Source organism: Apteryx rowi, unplaced genomic scaffold, assembly GCF_003343035.1.
Source record: "Apteryx rowi isolate R43461 unplaced genomic scaffold, aptRow1 scaffold_22, whole genome shotgun sequence".
In the NCBI taxonomy this organism is placed as follows: domain Eukaryota; kingdom Metazoa; phylum Chordata; class Aves; order Apterygiformes; family Apterygidae; genus Apteryx; species Apteryx rowi.
In genome coordinates this window covers 3240017-3263811 of record NW_020448530.1, presented here as the reverse complement: position 1 = coordinate 3263811, position 23795 = coordinate 3240017, and the positions used below count along the sequence as shown (strand labels likewise).

General features: G+C 46.9%; 1 protein-coding gene across 1 annotated transcript in view; it reads right to left on the bottom strand.

The window, feature by feature from the left end:
• FGFR3 (fibroblast growth factor receptor 3) overlaps positions 1–23795 on the bottom strand; it is a 190491-nt gene that overhangs the window by 29339 nt on the left and 137357 nt on the right. Inside the window, exon 2 of the mRNA XM_026064551.1 lies at positions 5538–5801. Coding sequence (XP_025920336.1) covers positions 5538–5801 — 264 coding nt within the window. The remainder of the gene's footprint in view (positions 1–5537; positions 5802–23795) is intronic.

Genomic DNA, 23795 nt, shown 5'->3' with positions numbered 1-23795 from the left:
TCTCAGCTCTCTCAGCCTCTCCTTGTATGAGAGATGTTCCAGTCTCTTACTCATCTTTGTAGTCCTTTGCTGGACTTGCTGCAGTATGTCCACGTCTGTCTTGTACTGGGGAGCCCAGCRCTGGACCCAGCACTCCAGGTGTGTCTCACCAGTGCTGAGTGGAGTGGAAGGATCTCCCTTTACCTGCTGGCAACAAGCCACCTAACGCAGCCCGGGATGCTTTCAGCCTTGTCTGGCACAAGGGCACATTGCTGGCTCATATCCAACTTGTTGAGTTGCATTTCTTTGCTGCTTAAAGAGTGAACCCTCTGAGCCCAGCAGTTCAGCCAGTTTTCAGTCCACCTCACTGTCCTCTTATCTAGCTCATACTTCATCARCTTGTTTAYGGGGATGTTACAGGAGACAGTGTCAAAAGCCTTACTGAAGTCAAGGTAGACAACATCCACTGCTCTCCTCTCATCCACCAAGCCAGTCATCTCATTATAGAAGGCTATCAGGTTCATTAAGCGCAATTTCTCCTTTGTAAATCCATGCTGACTACTCCCAATCACCCTTCTGTCCTTCATGTGCCTTGAAAAGGTATTCAGGATTAGTTGCTCCATCACCTTCCCAGGGTGATGTCACTGTCCCAGTGAGTATGAACAGCCTGTAGTTCCCTTCTTAAAGATAGGGGACAGGGGTGACATTTGCTTTCTTCCAGTCCTCAGAAGCCTCTCCCGATCACCATGACCGTTCAAAGATAATCGAGAGTGGCCTCGCAATGACACAGGCCAGCTCCCTCAGCACATGCGGGTGCGTCCYGGCAGGACCCCTGGACTTGTGTGTGTCCAGCTTGTGCAAGTGTTCCCCAACCTGATCCTCCTCCACCGAGGACGTGCCCTCTTTCAGCAGTTCCACTTCATCTCCGTCACTGCCAAGTTTCCAGGGCAGAAAGCCGCCTCGGAAGCCGCAGAGGTGTGAATTGCCTCAGGTGACGTGAGAGGAGACCAGAGAATAAACAGAGTAATCCCCAAACAGCCCGACACCCCTGCGCCTGGGCAACAGGCGCAAGCTATCCCCTGGAGACAAGCGTGCGTGCTTCGCATGCCCTGTTCGCACAGACCCACCGGCTCATCCCTCCCATGCTGCTGGGCCCAGTGCGTTTGCATCTGCAGCTACTATTGGCCAGAAGCTTTCTGAACTGGGACAGAAATGTAGCGAGTTTACCAGTGCTCTGCCATCAGAGAGCTGGTGACCAATGCCAAATGCTTCTCCGTGTGTGAAATGCTTTTTCTCTTTGCAAGCAAACAGGCAATTCCAAACAGGGAAATTTCTTTTTAAAGAATAAATTCTCCCCCACTTTTTGTTTTGCTAGCATTCACTCTGTAGACTTTTCATTTCATCGAGTCTCAAAGTGACAAGTCAGCATTTCTCATTCGCTTTCTCTGTGCTGTTCTTTTAACTCAAAACACCTCTGCCATATCTTCCCGTGTTGATTCCTTGCTAAACTGCACAGACCAAAGCTTTGAAAACTTCCCTTCATCATCAAACCTCCCTCTAGATAGACATTTTCGTGGCAACTCCTCGAACCAGCTCACTCTGGTTATATTCCATCTACAGAGGCACCTCAAGGCTGAAACTGAATACAGGTTAGCAGGTGGGAAGTTTCCATCAGTATCTCACAAAGCTCGAAAACTTCCTGAATCCATTTTCTTAATGTGGTCTAACATCTTTCCTTTCCTGAGTTGTCCACAATAAAGTCTCAGTCCTTTTTTCCCCTCAAATGACTACCGTAAATGTAAAGCCCATAATAAAATAGCAGCTGACTGTTTAAAAGATTTTGTGCAATTCAGTGCCCTGAAGATTCAGCCATCTCTCACTTTACATAATCTCCAGGAATTTCTTTTTTAAATAAAGGCAAAATGATAAGAATGCAGCAGCCTTTATGTTCTGATACAGCAGTAGAAGAATTCAGCATTAAATACTAGAAAATAGGAAACTTTATGAGGGTTCAACATGTGGCCAGAAATGTAATGCACCAGTTTAGATCGAGTCAGGCAGAACCTCCTTCATTCCAAGATGTGCTCTCAAGTTTTCTATCGTTCTCTAAGCAACTCAATGATAAAAAGCATGGAGGTTAAAAAAAAAAAAGGGAGGGGAAAGATAACAAGCATTACTTTTCTGCAGAATCCGGGAAGAATTTACAGAGACATTCACTGTACATAGCAGCAAGTAACACAGGAACCATCTCCCTACCTTAGATTACAGTCGCACGTCGTGCTTTGCACCTTCTCTTTGGCATTGTCTCAAGAAAGATGTTAAGCACGTATATAACTGCAAATTCACGGTTAAGGTCCTGCTGGCAGCAGAACCAGGGAAATGCCACAGGGCTTGCTGAAAGCCAAAGGCATGTTTAGGTGTTTCAGCTGAACCAGCAGGTTTACTCAAGTCCCAGCGAAGGCAGAAACCTAGCCAAATACCCACCAGCATCAACAGCTAAATGAGCAAATTCTCAGCCCTGCACCATGAGACTTGGTTACCCATATATTAGCATGTGATTATAGTTTCCTTCTGTTTTCAAATGTACCAATCATAATGGGAGGAGCAGAAATCCGCAGGACCAAGGGGGAGTTTTCGACCTTGTCTGTGTTTCAGATGAAAACTTTTCAGGGAAGCTGCAGCTTAGGTTTTAAGAGCAGATATCCCACATTCGGAACTACATTCCTGTTAAGGGTACTCAAATAGTCACCTTTTTCAGGAGGTGACTAAAAATTTGCTAAGCTATTTGTTAACTATTTACTGAAATAAGTTTCCAGAAGACAGTGAGAACTGGCATCCACAAGAACTGCTAGACACTGTTTCTGAAGGGGCTTTAATTATGCACCATGACGGGGCTTAATTTCATTAGCTACCTGTTTTGAAGAGCTTCGTCTTGGGTATTTTGAAAGCTCTTTTTGCTTGGTACCAACCTACCATCAGTGCTAGTCACAGGGGTCCGGGCTCTTGCTCTTTCTGCATAGGCCAGYAAATCTGAAGGCTGTTTTGTGCACGAAATGGTTGCAGAAATAGAGCTTCTGTAAACAGCCCTGGAGATCAATTTGGGCATAGAGTTTTTATTTGTGATTCACGTAATGTGTTTGTGTTTCAAGCGGACGGTACTTTTTTTTCTTGTAAACCAATAAAATGCTCAAGCCCACGTGTGTCAATAGTGGCATTTTTAAGCTATCGGCCCCTGTTAATAATCAATCTGTTTCTCAGTTTAGAGGACCAGCTTCGATCTGCTCAAGTATCTGACGGTTCCTAACATAGACACCAATTTTGGTTTATAACAGTCAACGGGGAGGCCTCAACACCCCGCAAAGGGTTTGGTGAGATGGGAAGCATGTTCAGCTCGTCTGCGAGACCTCCCAGTGTGGTGACATGATGTGCCCACATGGGGAAAGTCACCAAAATGCCAACCAAAGCATTTACGGGATCTGCCTTCAGCACATGTTGCAAGCTCAAAACTCACAGCCCCATGCAGGAGAATCCTGATACGGTGCTAGAACCTGGAAGCATCGATTTAAATGGCACTTCCATGTATAYCACCTCTTTTGAATATGCCTCTTTTCAATATGGTCCAGTTTTGCTCACTTAGAGCACAGATCAGTACAACTCCAGTTTGTTAGCACCGATTTAAATCAATTTAACACAGAGAACAACTCTGGCCCCTAACATTAGATATCCATGTAAATATTCAAGGAGAAATCACAGCTAATCACTGATGTTACCTTTAGGAAGTGGGAACATACACCACGAATCTCAGATAACAATCTCGTCTCTGGAGCGAAATACTGAGCAATCAATAATAATTACGGAGAAATATCGGAGCATACAAGAGGCGCCACTATTGCCACATAAAGCAGGGCTTCAAAGTTTCAAACAAGTGCAGCTGACAGCTAAAACCAAGACTCCCACATTACCAGCACTTTGGTGGTAATGACAGCAGGCTAATAGAATCAAAGGCTCATAATGCTGTCAGAGCGTAGGTTCGGGTTACGCGCTTGTTCCTAAGCTGTTATTAGCTATTATTAGTGAAGAGGAAAAACACAGGGGCTTAAACTTTTTAAAAGCACGGGATTATCAGTCTTTCCACTATTAAAAACAATTTCTCACTTTACAAACTTTGGGGGCTGGCAGCTGTTTCATTTGAACGTGGAGCTGGCTGCCCTCTTCTGCCACCCTGCTGCCCCTTGAACTCCAAAGCGTTTTAATGTCACTTAAAAAAAAAGAGAGTAACATTTCTAAGAACCTGTAGTTCCTTGGATATTCCCCAAAATTGTACCTAGTTAAAGAAAGCCTTTCAAGGGCCAAATACTTCTTTAACCATTTAATTGATATGACCTTGAAGCATTCACAGCAATCTCCAGTAATGTTCAATGAAAAGCAGATGTTGGTGAAGGCTTGCTGAAACGAGCATCTATTCTCAAGAAGGTTTGAGTCTAGCACAAAATCCTATTTCTGGCAAGCAAAAGCCCCTTAAGGAATGGATATAATATCTCAAGTACACCCCAGACTTGCTATCACGTATATCTCTTGTTTAGTTTTCAGATGGAGCTCTTTACTTTTTAAGGGAACTCAACTTTTCAAGGGCACAGTAGGCAAGGGCCTACCGTTTGGGGATGCTTGATAAAGCTCCAATAGTGCAAGGGAAAGGAAAGATTTCAAAACCTTAGATCCACAGGGAGTTAGTTCTTCTGAAAATTCAGGCCTTTAATCTGTGTCATCAGGAGGATTTCTATCAGCTTACGCTGATGACTATCCAGCTACCTACGTGGCAGTCTGAAATAATGAGGATGATCTTAGCATGTTTTGCTAACTATTTGTGAAGAACAGATTTTCTGGCACTCTCTGTTTAGTAATCCATGCTTGGACTAGCTTGCAGCTGTTCTGTCCTACTGTCCTAATCACRGAAAATAGTCAGGCAAACGACAGTAGGTGCTTTGCTAACACGCCATTTGTCTGCAATATGTGGTTCCCTTCAAGTGCCTTTGATTGCACACAGATCCCAGATATACACAGTTTACAGATGAGCTACTTCTGAAACAAACAAGTCATCTGTGATAACTGGGACAGAAGGAAGCCACATTTATCAGCTACAACAGAAATAGCTTTTAGGAACCCCCAGCTTCTATATCCAATTTTGCCACTGATTTGCCCCACAAACTGGAAGAAGCCACTCAACCTTGCTGAGCCACAGTTCACTCGCTCATAAAAGACTTCAAAGGAAAATGTAGCATTGCATCTATTTGAGCCTTCAGGGGGATTTGGGGTTTAGTCTTATTAGCACCATTTCTAAGTCTCTCTCAGTCTTAGCATCCAAGCTTTAACATGTGGTACAGACATGCACCATTTTTTGATTGACTGTTTTTTGTTTTGCCAGTCTAGCAACTGCTAGGAATTGCTAATGAGGTAGAAACCTCACTGGAGGAAGAGTGCAAAGCACCACCAGTGCTGATCATATAAAGGGGCAAAATTACAAAAAAAAAGGAGAGAAATAGCTGTATTCCTGCACGTACCTGTTACTCTGACTGTAAAGTTCCCCAGGACCTCATTGGAATGCCTTGGCTTGCAACTGTACAGCCCCGAGTCATCATAAGACACATTGATTATCTTCAACAGTTTTTGTCCAATATGAGTTCTGTTGGTAGGTGCAATCCCAATACCATCTTTAAACCAGAAAACAGACATAGAAGAGCCTTGAGTGTTACAGGAAAGTTCAATGGTATCTCCACTTCCAAACACCAACTCTTCCAGAAAGGCGGTCTCACTCCTCAAGTATTCTGCAAAGGGAAAAAGAAACAGAAATGAGTAAGTAAGAGCAGGTGTCAGAGAACGAGAGCATTTCAAAAAGAAACATATTTGTCCTACTGATGCTTCCATGTGCCCAAAGTTCCCCCATTCCAGACTTAAGTCTTGGGAAGGCTGTCTCAGAGACCCTGGATGGCCCAAAGACAACCTCTACAGGGTGGAGGAAACCAAGGAAAAGGCTGGATGGAAGTCACAGGCTGCAATAAATTAACCTACCCGATAGCTCTCTGCCAGTAGGAGTTGTTCACTCTTCAAGCAACAAAGAAATGCAAACCCCAAGACTCAACATGAAGCTTTGAAATCTCTCTGTTCAGTCTTTCTACCAACCGTGGCAGCTTGCCACACTGGTGATAACAGTTAATACTGCCATGAACTGGAGCGTTTTGTTTTACAGTAGGATCCTGACAAAAGGAAAGGTTGAAGCTCAGAAGTCTCCCCATGCAGGAATGCAGGACATCCCAAGAGCGTGATTCTAGGGTCTGACTGTCCTCAGACTCATTTCATAGTGATACCTAAACTGACTTTTGATGTCTAATGGATTATTCTTCCTTTACACCAGTTTGAAAAAGACGACTCTGCTGTCAACCCAATTACATCAACAGCAAGACTGCCATGTCCCCCGCCTTGTTTATGCTGACCAACATTTCCATTTSACAATGCCCTGTGCGTGTCCTCCGGCTTACACCAGCTCTTAGACTGCAGGCTCCTCTGGGCATAAGAATCCCTTTGGTTTTGTACAACATGTATCACAAGCAGATCCTGTTCCATGGTGAAGACTATTTGCTCCTACGATTATACAATTAACAAGTAAATAATAATTCAAACCAGACCAGTCTGAACCTAATCCCATGACCCAGACTCAACAGACCCAACTTTATCTTTGATTATTATCAGATGTGGATAGAGATCCCAATTTTGCAGGCCAAGTATATTCACAGATTAGAATTTAACTGTGAAATCAAAGGGATTTCACCAGTTTAGATTATCTGAGGATGTGGCACCGTCTTTAAATTGCTCTTTTGCAATTAAGTGAAAGGTTTGCAGCAGGTTTTAAAATATAAAATGATTCCTTTTTCATCCTGTCATGCAAGTTTTTATTCTTGTGGAAATTTAAAACTATAAAAACATTTTTAGCCAATAATCTTACAGGGTAAAAATGATGCATTCTAGGGACCTTAAAATGTGTTAAACCATGGGAGGTATCATCTAGCAGTAGGCAAAGCCCACACACATTGGAGTCACAAAGCACCTTTCCTGAGATACCCTGGCAGAAATCCCAATTCAAATATTTTAGGTTTTGGCCAAATGTTCTGGTGTACAGTCAAGGGTTTGCTTTTTTTTTTTTTTTTTTTAATGAAGAAAGAATTTTCCCTGAAAGTATATACTTTTAGTCAAAAGAAAAGGAAGACAGAACTCCAGGATCTCCTTCCTTCCACACCAGCCCCTGCTCTGATGCTATGTGTTTGCTCACAGAGTCTTCCAAACTGGGAGATCCTTGGGTGAAACACAGCTGAGAAAAAGAAACCTGGGGCACCAGGTAAAGAGGAATATTCTGTTTTAACCATTCATTTCAATGGGCTTTCATCCTTCCTTTGGACTGTAAGGATTTTTTCAATGGTACCAACTCTGGCTTCCAGTTAAAAGGCCCTGGATACAGCTTCACACTTGCAGGATTGGGTACTGCTCTTTGTTTGTTGAACTTGATGGAAGTTCCTGCTAATTTAATCTACTGGAAAACAAACCCCATGCAGCTGCAAAATCCCTCCATACAAAACACGCAGTTTTATCCAAGCTGTTTGCCAAATGATCAAGACTTGTATATTTTGGCTTTTATATCATAAGCCTACCAAACAGGAACAACCCCAGACTAAGCACAAACCAAACTGTACTGATCAACCATCTAAAAAGAAGTCACTCTTTTTTAAAGCCATAACGAACCTGTGTTAATGTAAAAGCAACAAACTATTTTTATAAAACATAATTAGGGAATAGTGAAACAAAGAGCAAATTTTCTTTAGAATCAGAGCAGAACAACTGGGGTCTGAAGCATCTTCCATGGAAAGGACTATCACCTCATTTCTGACAACTTTATTTTGACATCTCTGCCCTCAATCTCCCCAGTTGGTCTCCGACAGTTACCCTGATGCCCATTAAATGCACACTTTACTCCTAGTGACTTTATTCCTACTGACTGGGAGTAGGACCTGGAACATGTAGTGGCAGTTAGAAGGAGAACATTACTAGTGGTTTTAATCTATCTGACCTTTTAAAATAGTTTTTCAAATTTCAGTTTAAATGGCTTAAACAATAAACACGACCAAATCAAAGACCTCAACAAAGTACTTAAAAGTGCGCTTAAGTTCAGGCATGTGTTTAAGCACTTTGCCTAACTGGGACCTTGRAGAATGAGAGTTTACTATTATTATTTCTCATGCAGCTTTCCAATAGAATGCTAAATCCTAAAGCAGAGACAGTCTCACTTCTGCACTGAGAACAACTGGCATTTTCAGCAGGGATCCAGACCTCATGTATCCTCACCGGTGCCCAAACGGCAATGCACAGAGCCCGGCTCCTCCTTGCCTGCTTTCCAGCTGCAGGTGCCTTGTGTTTCCAACTCGTTTCCAACAAGAAGGACGGCTCCTCTCCCACCCCTGGTCTTCTGCAGCCAGCAATGACGTGTCCCCTCTGCTGGGGACATGAAGTTGTCCCCCCGAGGACAACTCTCCGGCCATCACAGTGTCATGCAAAAGGCTGGAAATCACATTTTGTGAATTAAGTGCCTGCAAGAGCTCTGTGAGTAACTCAGTGCAGCCCACGCTTGGTAGGTGTGTTCAAAACAGACCACGGGGACTGAGCTCTTCTGGGAACCTGGGTAAGGGCTAGACCTTCTTCTTCGTCTTGGATCTTTCATTGCCAAATCCTAAGGAAACCAATACAGGGGAGCAGGCGCTGAGCTCTCCAGGCATGGCTGCTTCTTGCATCTGGATGCACACCTCTGATTTAGGCATTCAGAAAATTTCAGGGCAGAACAGCACAGCTTCCCAGCTGRTGTTCGCATTTACTGGGGCTACAAACACACATCTCCTGAATCTCAGTCCTGCGTCCCAACAAGACCATCCTCAGTGCTGGCAAACAGCTAYCTCCAATGCTTCCCCACGCTTCCTTGAAAACTTTCATAAAACGTTTCTATTGCAAGTGTGGTTACAAAGTCCACCCTCTCCTCTCCCAAAGGAAACTCCCATCTGGGATCTAACTGACCTTAACAGTGTCTTTTCAAAATCCACATTAGACAGTTATAAACACATACTTTCATAGGTACAAATTACTGTGGAATTAACTAGTGTAAGGGTTATGGGAGTCCACTCTGCCACTTGCCAGCGGTGCTGGAATTAATGAGTTTGCAGCTTTAATGGGTTCTTAGACAGGAGGAGGTAATTTAGGTTGTGGGCTCCCAAGATATGACTAAAATTCAACCATTTATTAGTTTAGCCAAAGCAGTAATTGGTAGAAAATTACCAAGAGACACTTTTAATGAAGATCAGCTCTTGCAGCATTATCACTGCTGCTTGTAGCAAATATTTAACAGAGGAAGAGGCAATTTTCAGTCAGTTTAGCAGAGGAAAAAGGCATGTGGTAGGAACTAGCCAGAAAGACACCTTCCACAACGAGGAGCAGCTGGCCCAGCAATGCTAAAACACTTTTGTGTGTATTCACTTATAAGGATAAGATACTCCATCTCCTTAGCTGCTTGGCTCATCCCGAGAGATAATTCACTTTCTGTGTGGTTTGTCGTTCCAAGTGCTTAAGTGTGTCAGCATTTCCATCAGATGTCTGCTCCTCTTAGACATCAATACTTGCTTCAGGCTGAGCCTGGAAACGTTTTATTTTGTTTTTAATGTCGGCAGCTCTCAAGGACTGCAGCAGGATGTTTAGTGATTTATTTCGCAGGCACAAAAGGCCGGGGAAGCGAAGGGGAGTGGGGGATTCCTGGGCTGCCTCCAGTCCCCCGAACACTTCGAGCCAACCTAGAGCCCTCCCATCATCCAGGACGGTTGCTTGGCCCTGGTGATGCTGGCAATGCCTCTGCCCCATGCATCACCACCCAGTGCGGAGCGGGACGGGGAAGCCCAGCCTTCCCACGCCACCCCGCACGGCGCCAGGAATCATCCTGGCTCCACGAGAGCGATTCCACCCAGTTATTTCTCTTTACCTGTGTTTTCTCTCCTTGAACAAGATTCTGTTTTTCCAAAGTCTAAGTGTTTGGGAGCCTCATATCAACAGCGCAGGTATAAAGCAGAGGTGAGGGACTGCCTCTCCCACCATCCTCCTCCTCAAGGGAGCATCTCACAACTGGGGAACATCTGTCACGTATCTGAAAAGCAGATGGCCCTAGCCCCACCAGGATTCACATGACAGAGGACTTGATGCACGTGACCTTGACTGAAATATTCCTCACCCCCAAACTGAACCCTCTAAATCCCAGGCAGGTATTTTCTTGAGTGCTTCACAGCTCATTGGTGAAATGAACTAAGTGACTTTGGTGGCTTATTTATAAGCAGATCATATTTTACCCTCTTCAAGCTGGACAAGATATATTTGGCATGTTAATGAGCAGAAAGATAGCAGCACTCTATTCAGGCCTTACTTCAGATTAATCCTAAAATATTCCTCGTTCTACGTATCTTATTGCACCAAATCCACCATGACAGAATATATTATAGGATCACGGAGAAACAACCACGCTGGAACATTCTCCTGTTGCGTTTGGTACCCTCTTTCCAAGGATAGATGATCACACAGAGTCCTTAGCTAATGGTCCTTAGCAAAGGAAACCTTCCCTGACCCCTAACACCTGGAAGATGAACAAGGCCAAGGCCATGTCCATGCAGTCAAGACCCCTACACAACCCATACCTCCTTGGACCGATGCCAGGCCCCTTTGGGATGCTGCACAGAACAACCCAGAGCAAAATGTGCAGGCACCCCCTAACAGGACCCTTCCTGCTAGTAATGGAGGTGAACGGAGCACAAGTTGCCAGCATCTCCGACCCGCTCGCCCTGACCCTGTGATCCCACAACAGCAGAGGGCACAACCAGAGACACCRAGGAAATGGCTCTACATTGCAGAAGAAATGGAAATTACATTACCGAAGTGGTACGACAGGAAAGAGGACTTAGGTTATCTTCAGGCTCAGACCACTTCCATATCCTTTAAGCAGGCTCAGTCCCAGTTCCCCCTTCTCTAAACAGCCCCCTACCAGCGTTAATAGGAGGACATAGTATCATTCACTCCCCACAACAGTCTGCTGGAAAAACACACAGGAATAGCACAAAGCACTTTCAGCCTTCATTTCACTAGCCCAGTTGTAAAATCAGAGCAAAGAATATTTTCTTTTTCCSCAGAAAGCACAAATTGGAAAAAAAAAACCCAACCAAATAAGAGGTAAGGCAAACCTATACCATTTCTTTCCCTTTCCCTCACTGTGTGGGCTGGAAAGTCTTCATGTCATGGCGAGGAAGTGACCTATGCGGAGCCTAATTTATTCCCCGTGTAACACAACAAGTCACACTGTGAGGCTTAAATCAGTCTTACTACCCCGAGCGGGGCAGCAACTTTCTGCGCAAGGTCACATCTTTCCCAACACCAGCACTGTCCGCACATGAGAGCCCATCCCAGGCAAAGCAAAATATAATCCCTCGTCCCACCTCCCCTGTTCCTCCCCCTTTCTCTCCCCACGGTGTCGAGATCCCCCTCGGACCACATTTTCCAGGGTCTGGCTGGAGCTCTCCCRGGAAGACGGGGAGCTGTCAATCCCTGGAGCCTGGGATGCTTTGCCGAAGCAACACCATTTTCAGAAGCGACAGGCAGCCAGGCTACCTCCCTCCGCAACAGGGCTCCTGAGCGCTCAGACTGCAGGGGAAAAAAAAAAAAAGAAATCTGGCCACTCCTGTAGGAGCCGAAACTGTGATTTATGAACTAGATTTTAGGAAACCCTGTTTGCAAATGGTTTGCTGTAGCCATTTGAAGAGGTCATTTTATCTTTCACCTATTGTGCGCTTGTTGGGGAATTCTCTTGGAAAAGCTTAAAACAGCGTTCATCATAATAACGAAAGGTAAACTGTTTATACTGTATTATCACTGCAGTGGCCTATGCAGCTGTTACCAGACAACATTTCTTCCGAAGACATTAACAAGCATGCTGCACTGCACTATCACGGAGTGTTTTTTAGATTTTTGCACCAGGAGGAAAACAGARTTTTTTCCTAGAGAAATGACTGATAGATAGATATGATATCATAATCTGATTAGAATGATAACCAGGTTTATTTCTCTCAGTCATATACCTCTTTCTTCACAAACAAGAGTTTATGAGAAGAAAAAAAATCTCTAGTGTTTAGCTTGGCTATACCCAATAATGACTTTGGAAGGGCTTCTAGAATGGAAAAGCAGATGTTACAAATCTGCCTTATCTACGGAGCAACTGTTGACTCTGTTGTGCAAATCCTAATTTACATCTGCATGAAAGGTTTCAGAGATTAAATGGCATTCAAGGAGGAATATTAGCTTTTTTCCCTCCCTCCAGCCCTCCTTTGAATGGATTTACTCCTGGCAATTAGCTTTCTGTTCCATCGGCCAAGTAGAAAACAGGATTCATCAGGATTCTACAGTATCCTCCTTTTAATGGACTGTTTTCTCAAATAACCCAATTCAGATGCTGAGAGTTAGAATAAGAAATAAATAGACACAGAGCTAAAATAGTTACAAAAACACTTTGGCCAGAAGGATTTCCCTGCCTCACTGGGCCCTGAGGAGCAAAAAAACAGAGAGCAAATCAAATGCGTCCCCTGGCTACACCTAAGAAAAAAGGGAATGTAAAGCCCCCTGAAACACAAAGCTTTGGTAGCTGCTGGGAGTTCAGAGAGGAGATGACTATCCTAAGGATAGCAGTTAGCTGGGTGCTTGCTTAAGGGAACAGACACCAACGGGATGTTTTCCTTAAAATCTGGCCAGACTACACAATCCAAACACTTTCCATGGTTCCCCAAGCAAAATAAAAAAGAACAAAGTGACTACCATCCTTATCTATTTATCTTACAGCTCTGTACTCCTCTCTCATTTGCTTTACAGAAATAAGTTTTAAAAAACTGCCCTCCACTTCTTTGTCAACAGCCCGGGAAGACAGGAAAGGAGGGAGCAGAGGCACCTTGGTGAGCTGCACCGCAATGTTTGGGATGCTCTGGGATGCCCAGAGGAAGGCCGCGTTGCTTGACAGGTCACATGGGACCTGGAAGTCCTGGCACCTCGTGAAGCAACGTGAGGAGACCCAGAGAGATGGCTTGTGCTCTCCCGAGTGTCGTAGCRTTCATGATGGTCCTGCTTTATTCAAGAGGAGGGCAGCAACGAGCTGTATCTGAGAGCTCAGCAGCCCACGCTTGCCTTGACAGTGACACTGGTCCGAGCCTGGCAGGCGGGGAAACCAGACCGTTTGCCCACACGTGCTGCTTGCTGCRTGCACGGTCCTCACCCAATAGGGTTGGCCTGAAGTGGCCAACCCAGACAACTTCCTACTCAAGAGAGAGCGGCAGGAGGTCTGTTGGGCTCCTCCTAGGAGGAGCACATCAGACAGGGCCGATGGTCAGCCTGTTGGTGGCGGTTTCCCATCGCCTCCAAAGAGAGGTGGCCAACTTGCCACCAGCAGTTAGATATGCAGAGCGACAGGAGTGGGTCCACTGCAAACTGCTAAGGGAAAAATGAGGCCAAACGTCTTGTTGCACTTGAGAAAGGCAACYGCCTGGCAGGCTGAGCTGCACAACGATCATGAAACGCAGCAGCTGGCATCCTGCCTTGGCATTGAAAGCTGTGAGATCCTACTGCACAGTGAGGGTTTTGCATTTCTGCTCCTCCTGTCCAAGGATCTCCAAAAACTCATCACTGCAGCTAGCAAGCCAACCACCACCACAGCTTTGCTAGATTGGGGGCCAGAGGCTTTTCAATGGGCTAGGCAAAGCTTGTCCCCAGCCTTTATCGGAGTAATAACATGCTGAAGCACACGAAAAAAACACAGTGTGGAAGTACTGACTGAACCTACACTCTTCGACCACCTTGCTGTCCCTCCTGCTTTCGTTGGGCCAGGCTACCTGGCCAGGCTTTGTAGGTGATGTGCACCAACCAGTTAGGAAAGCTTGCAATGAGGCCTAGACAATAAAGGAATAAGTGGTCTATAAAGCTTAAAGAAAGGAGAGAAACTGAATCTTTGTAAATGTTTTTAAGCTCTGTTATAAAATCATTAGAAGAACAAGCATGTGTTGTTGAATAATTGTTTCGAATTATTTTTGTTGGGATCCCTCTCTCTACCCTCATTTCCTTCCTAAAATCCTTGAAAATTTCATTACATTAGGAGTTCTCAGCCACAGAGGAGTGTTTTCAGCTACTTACTGAATACTAGCAAAATGTTCACCACCTTTTAATGAACCCTTGCAGACGAATTTTTTAAACAATCCATGGCTCATCAGGCCAGAAGTTTAGGTTTACCTCAGAGGAACTTTTTGAAGCAGGCAAAGATTCACAGTTGCTTCACAACTCCCCGACGGACCTGGTCCGGACAGTTACTTGTGATGCTTTTCTGAAGTTGGCTTTGAGATCACATGGCAGCAGAAAAAATTTGCCATCAAGCCCCAGCCTTTCCCCTTCGGTTCACAGCTATGCAGATACCAAATCCCAGCTCCTCTGAATTTGCCTTGCACTTTTAATGTGCACTCCTCTAATCTTCATTTAATGCAGGCAGCTGGCTGTAAATACCCCAGAACAATGACTTTAATCCTAAGTATCCTGAAGGCCCCCTTCCTCCCTGCACCAAAACTGGAGAAAAATAAAAAGAACAGCCTCATGACAGCAAGATGGAGAAATCCAAGCTATCGACTGGGCCAAAGGAGCAGAAAGACACAATGAGCTAAATTTTGCCTGGCCTGCTAATTAAAAACGGAAGCTACCATACTCCGGAGCCAATGTTGGGAGGTGGGGGGGGAGTTTTCATGCTATTCAAAAATCGGCTTCCAACTGGGACCATATTCACTCAACATTAATTGTCATTCCAACTACGAGTGTCCTAGTTTCAAAATGAAAACTGCTCTCCAGTGTYGCTAGTGAAAACCAACACCAGTTTCAGGGCATTAAACAAAATTTATTGATTGCATTTTCCCACCCACTAAAACTTTAATAAGCATTAAACCTCAAACTCCTGGCCCTGCTTCCTCCCTCCACCCTCTCTCTCCATAAAAAGGGTCAAACCCTTCTATACGGAGATTAGGACTTAATGTTTGGTATTTGTTTATGAGCCTATCAATTGCCTCTATTTCAGGGGGGAAAAAAAGCACATCTAAAAAAACCTCTCTCGTACATGGATTAAGAGAGGGCAAAGGTTTAGGGTAGTTTGGGATTTTTTTCCCCAGCTGACTGCGGGTTTTAGATATATTACAGATCATGTTTAGGGGAACAAAAATAAGTAAATATTCTCCTTTCTGTAAGTTTCCCTAGAGTTACATAAAATGGTCTTTTTCACGGATTCTTACTGCTCGCTAGAAAGGTACAGAGCTTCAAGTCTTCTCTGCTAGCTGTTTTCAACAGTGTGGAAGGAAAAAAAGTAACAGTTTGGGGGCCGCTCTGTCTGCCTGCTCAGCAAAACAAACAAAGGCCAAACGTTTGAAATGCAAAGGTCGGTGATTAAGCCCAGAAATCCATATCTAGGCATCGAAATGAATGGCCACAGATTTTAAGAGTGCTTAAGTGATTTAAATGCAGAGCCTAAACTGGCTCAGCATCTTTCAAAACCAGGCCTGTTATTTGAATGCCTAAAGTGAGATTTCGGCGCCAGGTACCCAAGCTTGCGAAGTCTAACAGTAATCTCCTTTAGTGAAGCCTGATCCGTTTTAATCTGAAGTCACGAATCACAATCGAAGATTTTACTGACTGGAAAGCAGATCTAACTAAAGCTGCAACATTTTGTCCACGTGCTAAACTCTTCTCTTATCCTTCACCGTTAATAGAAAGAGTTTTGGGAGACTGCAAAAGAAAAGTGGATGTCAAAAATTCTTTTATTTCTCTTCTTTAAAAAAGGATTGCTAAAGGGATTAGACACAGCTTTGAGTTCACTGCTCTGTTAAATCAACCTTACAATATTTTTTCAGCTTGTTTGACTTGCTGTTTCTGTATACATTCGTATTTTCACCTTTCTGCATGCAAATCCCATGCTAACGTTTGTTCTATGCTTCTCACAGGAAACTTAGTCAGTTCTTTATTTGTACTAAGTCTACGGAGTTATAGAAAACAGACTTGGAAAACAATCTCTAAATCAGCAGGACTTACTGGCTTACATGCACACACACACACACTCACATACCATCCTATCCAAATGTGGCATTTTATCATTTCCAGTGGCAAGAGCAGGGCATCAGGTTCAACAGAACGGATCTTTTAATGGTCTCRCGTAACCGTATCTATTACAGTGGGTTTCTAACTGCACGTAATAAATTAAGAGAGAGTTCAAGGAAGTCATGCGTGTCTCTCTTCCCACTCCCTTAAAGCAGCTTTAATGCTTCCAACAGTACCGCGTCAGGCTATGGAAATGCCAGAATCAAGTCGAACACCTCCATACCAACCACTTGAGCACTTCCATGAGGAAATGCACTTTCTGTGGCAGGTCATTTCCCGTGTCCTGCAGCCAACATGGGCTCGCTCTGCCTGTGCAACCCAGGGGCCGTGGAGCATGCACTTTCCCACCCCTGCTCCACCCTCCTCGGTCTCCTGGCTGTCCCAGCTTGGCCATTCCTTTCCCTGCCAGACCAACCTCTCCAACTCCCCTGTTCTCCAGCCCCCGCTACCCAAACTGCCGATGAAGCGCAGAAGAGCCTCTCCCAGCTCCCTGCTTCACGAGCTTGTCACTCCTCTTCCACAGCTGGAAGATGCGGAAAAACAAGCCGAGCCACCAYGCAAGGGCTGGACCCATCTGGAAGTCAGGTGCCGAGGCTGAACCGCAGTCGGGCTCCCGGGACGGGGAGAGGGGTGGATGGGTGGGATGAACCACCACGAGCGAAGCCGTGAAGATGTGCAACCTCCCTGCAGATTTTTCTCTCCGCAGACCTGTTTCTTTGCACAGACGTAAGCAGAGCAAGAGCTGCCCCCTGAACAGCAGTGAGATCATGGAGCAGTTCAGACCCTGCTCCCCGTAGAGCCACTGGACAGGGGCGTCTGAAGCTCCCACCCAACCGAGGACAATGTTAGGCCAGGTGCATGTCCCTGGCTCAGATCCTGCATCTGCCCAGCATCACCCTCCAACCCGCGCCGTGAGCCTGTTATATCTCCAGGGCCACCGGAGAGAAGCACCAACATGGTGGCAGGGGAAATTTTGTTCCAGGCAAAAGGGTTGACACTTTTCATCCCTGCTTTCTTATTCCCATGAGAAAAGCAGCAACTCCTGAGCGATCCTCACATGGACAACTGCTAGGTTTCTAGGAGGGCCACGTGTCTCACCGCCAGCTGCGACTGGCCGCAGGAGACCTCGATGGCAGGACGCTGCTGCCCCCTCCGACCCCCTGCCAGTCGGTGGGGCCGTGTGGTCCCGGCCCCTGCACCTCCTTCTYGTCACAGAAAAGGCCATGTTCGCGTGCCGGGAAAAGCCATCCCTGCAAAGACTGCACAGCTTGTCTAAACCTAATTTGCTATTCACTGGGGCGGGGGAGCAGGAGGGGAAGAAAACCTCTACTTTAAACATTTACACATATTTTGAAAGTACCTGAAAAGGTTTCGGGAACTTTATGCCAAGACTAACACATTCCAGCTACAAGATTCCCTTATGCAAAGTGTGTAGATGGCCCCTCACAGGAAGGATTTGCATTTTGCCACTGCACAGGGAGGTAATAGCCAATATCACACTGGTAGGCCAGGTTATTACGAGCCCCGCGACAGTGCCTGGACCTCCCTCCACGAAGACTTTCTGGCCCGACTTTCTCGATCAAGAAGCCCACCACCTTCTCATCCAGACTCCTCAAATCCCACAACTGCCGGCACAACTATAAATAAAAATGAGGCAGAAATCCTGTTTCTTCACTAAATAATACACGTTGGAGTCACCGTACAACTCAATAAACACCTTCAAGGACTTTCTTTCTTTTTTGTCTGGGCTGCGTGCGGGTGGTTAAGCAGGAGGCAGATATCAAAACATTTCTGGGGCAGAAGGTTTTAGCTTTGGGTTTCCTTTACCTCCTTGTCTAAATACTAATTGAACCACTGGCCAGAAGAAGCTTAAGCGTGATCCTTTCTTCCATACCCAGGGGGTTCCCGTTTGCTCCTGTTGCTCTCTCCCCTCCGCGTCTCGCTGCCTGCAGTGAGGGCAAGGCAAGGCGCTGCTGCCGACGTGCCCCGCTCCGAGACACGCAAGGCTAAACCAGAGAAAGGCCGAGTGGGACGCACTCGCAACAAAGCCGTCTAGCTTGTCCCCTCTCAGGAACTGCCCCCACAAAAGCTCAGCATCTACACTGTACTTATCRAAACTCTACAGTATTTACAGCGTATCCCAGCTGGGCAGGGAACAGGGGCTGCGGGAGGGTGAGGAGGAGACAACAGATGAGGTATCTGTCTGATGAGGTATCTTCAAGGATAACTCTTCCCATAGCGGCTTATAGCCCTTGTTCCCAAGCCAGCGAAATCAGGAGCCTGGGAAGTCTGCAACTTATCTTTATGCTTAATTACTGATTTCGAGTGCCTGACAAGAAGCCCTCACTCCGTAACGTTTCTGACCCAGATGCCTTTGGGCTGAGCTGGAACGAGCGCTCCATCTCCAGTCATCACTCACTACTTCACACACGCTGAACTTAGAAGAAGGTGGGTGACGGATTTGTAGCAAGCTTGGGAAGGGATGCAGAGAGGACACCATCTGCCATTCCTTACTGTTCTCTTCCCTTTTTCTTTTTTTAATTAATCAATTAGCGAATTGGGAGGCAGAGTTTCTCTGCCGGCGCCTCTTCCGATCGCCGCTGTGCAGCACAGAGCAAGGGCGCCGGAGGGCTGTGCAGGGCGAAGGGCCGCCCGCGGAGCGCGAAGCACCATGAGGGCGGGTTAGCGGGAGATCTGGGCTCCCGGCCCTGCGGCTCATCTCACCCAGGCACACGCGGCCTCCTGGGAACCGACTGACCACACTTTGCAAGAAAGAGGCTTTCTGAGTTTTCCCTGGGAAAAAAAAAAGAAAAAGCTTTCATGAAAAGCTGCGAGATCATGCATAGCACACCAGCCATAAAAATGAATGCATGTTTTATTTTATTTTGCGAGTGTTCCCCCTGCTCCAGCTGCGTTCATTTGCAGTTCATTTCTTACATGGTAAATACCAGCTAATTTATGCACCTCCATTTACCAGCCCCCCCCAACTCCTGCATGAATCCCCAGCCCATTAACATAGCTATTTAAACTGGACATGTTTTCTTAAACATTCTTCTTCTTTCATAAACTGCCAAGTGACAGTTGTTTACTGTCAACAACCTGGGTASTCTAGGACAGGGAGAAATATGCCCTTTCAAAAGGCAGACATACTGGCTATTAAAATCTGGTGTTTTTTTCCTTCTCCCTCCCCAAAAATGCTTTATTCGCACAGATACGCATGATACACATCAGGAGAGATGGCAGTATGCTTAATTCCAGTCATTCTTTTAATTGAAGACAGGCTCATGGAGGATTTATCTTTAGCTGCACATGTTAGTTGTCAGTACACACTCTTAGCTCCCGGATCTCCCAGTTGCAACTGGTTGTCTCCCTTCATTTTTAACTCCGACACCCCGATTCCCCAAGGCACAGCACGGGGAATCAGCGTGCTCATTTTGCAGCAATACTGCAAACAGCTAGAAATAACACGTTTGCCCTAGGAATCTATAGGGAGAAGTTAAAAAAATGATGATGATAATAATAATAATAATAATAATAAAAAAAATCAAATCGCTGGCTACTTCAAGACCTACAGTCTCCAGATAAGCTGCGGAAATATTTTGCTGGGAGGGAATCGCTTGTACTTGAGTCTTGTATATGAAAGCTGGGTGGGGGGTGGGGGATATTAAAAAAAAAAAAACTCTCTGAGAAATCTCTTCCTTCCCTGCTCCGTCTGTCGGCGAGGCTCCGGGGAAAGCTCCTTCCCGGGTACGCCGTGTACCAGGGCTCCTCTGCCGTCCCGGGCGGATTCGCGCGGGAGGCACCGAGCGCCACCGCGTTCACCGCAATAACCCGGGCGCCTCTTCCCATGCAAATCGCGGCGGCGTTTCTCCGGCTCCCGCTGGTGCCGCAGAGGCACGTCCCAGCCCACCTCGCTCAGCGGACCCCCGCCGGGCATCATTAACACTTTCCCCGTCGCATTGCGCCAGCGGCGGGTCGCGGCGGAGGGGGCTAACGCCGGGCGACACCGATATTACGGGACGGCGCCGCCGCGGGAAAGGCTCCTCCGCGCCGGGCTCGCGGGGGGCCGGGGGGGGTCCGTCGTCGTCCCCCGGTGCTCGCTTTTAGCGGATTCRGACCGCTGGTATTGCCGCTGGTTGCATCAAAGCGAACTCGGTTATGAAAACACGTGACGCTCAGAGCAAACGCAGCTGCCGGCCGAACGCAAGGTTAAAAGTAGAGATGGGCATCACGGCACATTTCAAGGCGGACGGGAGGTCACGGAGAACGCCAAGGATCACCCGAGTGAACCAGGCCAGGCACTTCTCCCCCCAAACCGGGGAGTCCCTATTACCGACGGAGTCCCCTCTGCTTGTTAAAATGTTTGGGTCATTAGAAACCTTCCCAGACAATCCCGGCTTATGCTAAACAGTTGCTCCCACCGGGATCTGCTGAGGGCCTCAGCCTGCTCCCGTGGAAATCAATGGGGGCTTTTTGCGCAGGATTCAATAGGCACAAGATCGGCCTCTCATTACTGTTTTTGCAGGACTACAAGCAGTGGAGAACGTCAAAACCCCCAAACAAAGCAACAGCCCTCCGAACCGGGAGCCGATCTTGCCCCGAAAGGATCTTCAGGAACTCTGCCACGCATCCAAGTAAAGTTAAAAATCCAGCTCTCGCTTCTTGGACGGGGAAAGCGTGAGGTTGGTGAGGGMTGGTCTTCCCGCCTGGACCCAGGAACATCTCCCGTATGCCCCTGCCCCCAAAAGAAAAGCCTCCCTGGATGCGTATTTTGCTTTCCCCCGTGGCGCTCAGCACCGAAACATCCCCATGTGCCCCCCTGCCCACGCTCTCCTCCGCCCCGGCCACCGCAGGGACCCCGGGACCGGGGCGCTGCTCCTCCCGGGACGCTCTCGCTCTCGTCTTTAACACCCTCCTTGCAGCTCCTCGGTCAGGGTGGACAACCAATTTCTCCATTTTCTCCCTCCGTTACGGTCCTGTAACTCCTCTTTTCCGGCATCGGTGAGAATTCATCCACGCAGGGATCAAGTGAGAAACAGAAAGAAATAACAAACAACCACAAGGTTTGGCCCCAAAATAACACCCAGCCATTTTGCTGACTCCCCCACGCCCAGTTCACCTCAGCTCATGTCCAAAATGCTAAARCTCCCTTTTACTCTGTAACAGCTGGGTATTAGCCCAATCCGTATAACCTAAGCGGAGGCCTAGCCCCCAAAGCTTTACTGATTTAACTACAGCGACTGAATAATTTAGCGAGATTACGGGGCTGGAACTGCACAGCCTTGTTTGGTGTAATAAAGGCGCGCTGCGAGCCACTTTGGGGGGCAAAAGCACTGAATTAAGATAAGCTGACAAGTACTTTCTTCTCACCCTGGTTATCAAACAACACGAGTTTGGTATCCACCCTCTGCTCCCCCGCGGGTCTCCATCATGCAACGGCGTGCCATGACGGCTAATTATTTCCTTTCCCTAAAAAGCTTATACTCAAACTATAGGAGCATAGCTGGCCTCAAAAAAAAAAAAACCAAAAAAAAMCAAAAAAAAATGTTGGCATGAATCAGCTTTAGATTTTAATGCAGTTAAAATAGCTCACGGCACAACTGCTGGGTGCAAATCCACGCACTGAAGCGTTTGCAGGGCACATTTCTGCCAGTGCACACTGCAGCCCGTGAGATTTTACAGAGTCACAGATAGCAATCCTCGACGGCGTCCTTTCTTTACCCGAAAACTTGGAACCCTTTTCGCTTCTGAGTCATTAATACTTTTAACCCCTAGCAACCTGCAGAAATGGCAAAGCCCCAAAATCTCACAGATGCTAAACGTGTAAGCGCATGGTAATTGTTTTGCATACAGCTCGGCGCGATAAAGAAACTACGATGCGRTTCCAAGATTTAATATAACCTTTTTAGTTAACAACCTGCTTATCTTCCCCTCCTCTCCCGCTCTGAGAAAGYGAGGCCAGCACACAAAAGCTAACTCTCCCTCTGCTATAAATACCACACCTTTTTTAGATGAATAYGCCTGAAAGCAGAGCAGTGGCTGGAGAAGCGTTTTGCCCCTCTGCCGCGCTGCGCGTCTTCAAAAGGCTCTGCTAGATCGCGTAACCTGAGCGCCGCAGCCGAGGCGCTAGCTTGGCCGCCCCCTCCCCTCCGACGCGGCAGCCCCCTCCGGCAGCCCGCCGGCGTAGCAGGGCAGGTCTACACCTGCTCACCTTCCGCGTTTTTGACTACTGCGCTTACCTAAGGTTTTCCTCGGCTCCTATCTCGCGGTCCGTGTTTGCTTTTGATACTACAGAAACTTCCTGGTCGTYGCAGCCAAGGAGCAGATTCCTGGGGGGAAAGCGCGGCGGGAAGGCCGCGCGCGCGGCGGGAAGGAAAGCTCCTTTTCCCACGCACGTAGCGAGCTTTAAATCACACCTCCCGGCTCCGGGCTGGCCGCTGTCGGAGAGGGGGCACGGGAAAGCTCGCCCAGCTTCGCTTAAAAACAAACACACACACACACACACACACACACACGCCAAGATTTCTCCCGGATCGCTGGATAAGCAGCCGAAAGAGGGGCAGGCAGGTAAGCGCTGTAGGAGGCTCAGGAGGAAGAGTCGGGGGCAGCAGGGTAAAGGCGCTTTCAGCACCGCACGTACATTCCCGGCGGACGCGGTTTTAAGCCAGACTTGTCACAAGGGCTGCTATGGGGTTTATTTACTCACTCCGGCAGCCTGGCGCGACCGCCTGCCCCGGCTCTGAACAGATCTGTGCAGCCCCGTTTGCYGCAAGCAGGAGAGTACGCCGAATTTTTATGAAGTCGCCCCCCTCTCTGGCATCCGGCCTGCACAGGGGAGAGTGAGGTTTATAAACTCGACACCGTTAAAAGGGATGAAAAGGCAAAACACGGGAAAAGTCCCATCTAAGCRGGCTACTGAATGGCTTGGAGGGTGTGAAGTCGGCAGGCAATTTTAATTATTATTATTATTWTTTTTTTTTTTAAGAGTCAGAGAAATGAAGAAACAGGTATGCCGAGCCAGACAAACRGGCTCCCAGGGCACAGAAAGAGTTACAAGCACATATCGCTCTTGTAAGAAGAGCCCAACAGGTAAGTCTGTTCAGGCAGGAAAACTGAGCAAAAAAAAAAAATAAAGCAGGTTTAATCAACTGTCCGTGTATCAAGTTCAACCTAGCTGGGAAAAAGCTGTCAAACTGCCAGATATTGGCTACTTTCATACTATTTTATGGCTGTATATTTTTCCATGCTTGAAATACGCCACACTTTATAGCATCAATTACCTGACCAGTAGAAAGCACAGAAAGAAACGGGGAATTCACCGTGTGCCAAGAAAGAGAGGAGGAAGCCTGGGCTTGCTCTTACAGGGATGTGCAGGCTCATCAGGGGCGTCTGCAGGACCTACGGGGGGAGCCAAGGACCAGCCCCATCAACCCCAATTCCTAGAGATACAGAGGAAGCTTCTGCTATCAACCCGGTGCCTTTTAGAGCAGCTCCAGGAGCCTGAGCGGCTCACGCACGACTCGAGCCGCCTGGAAACG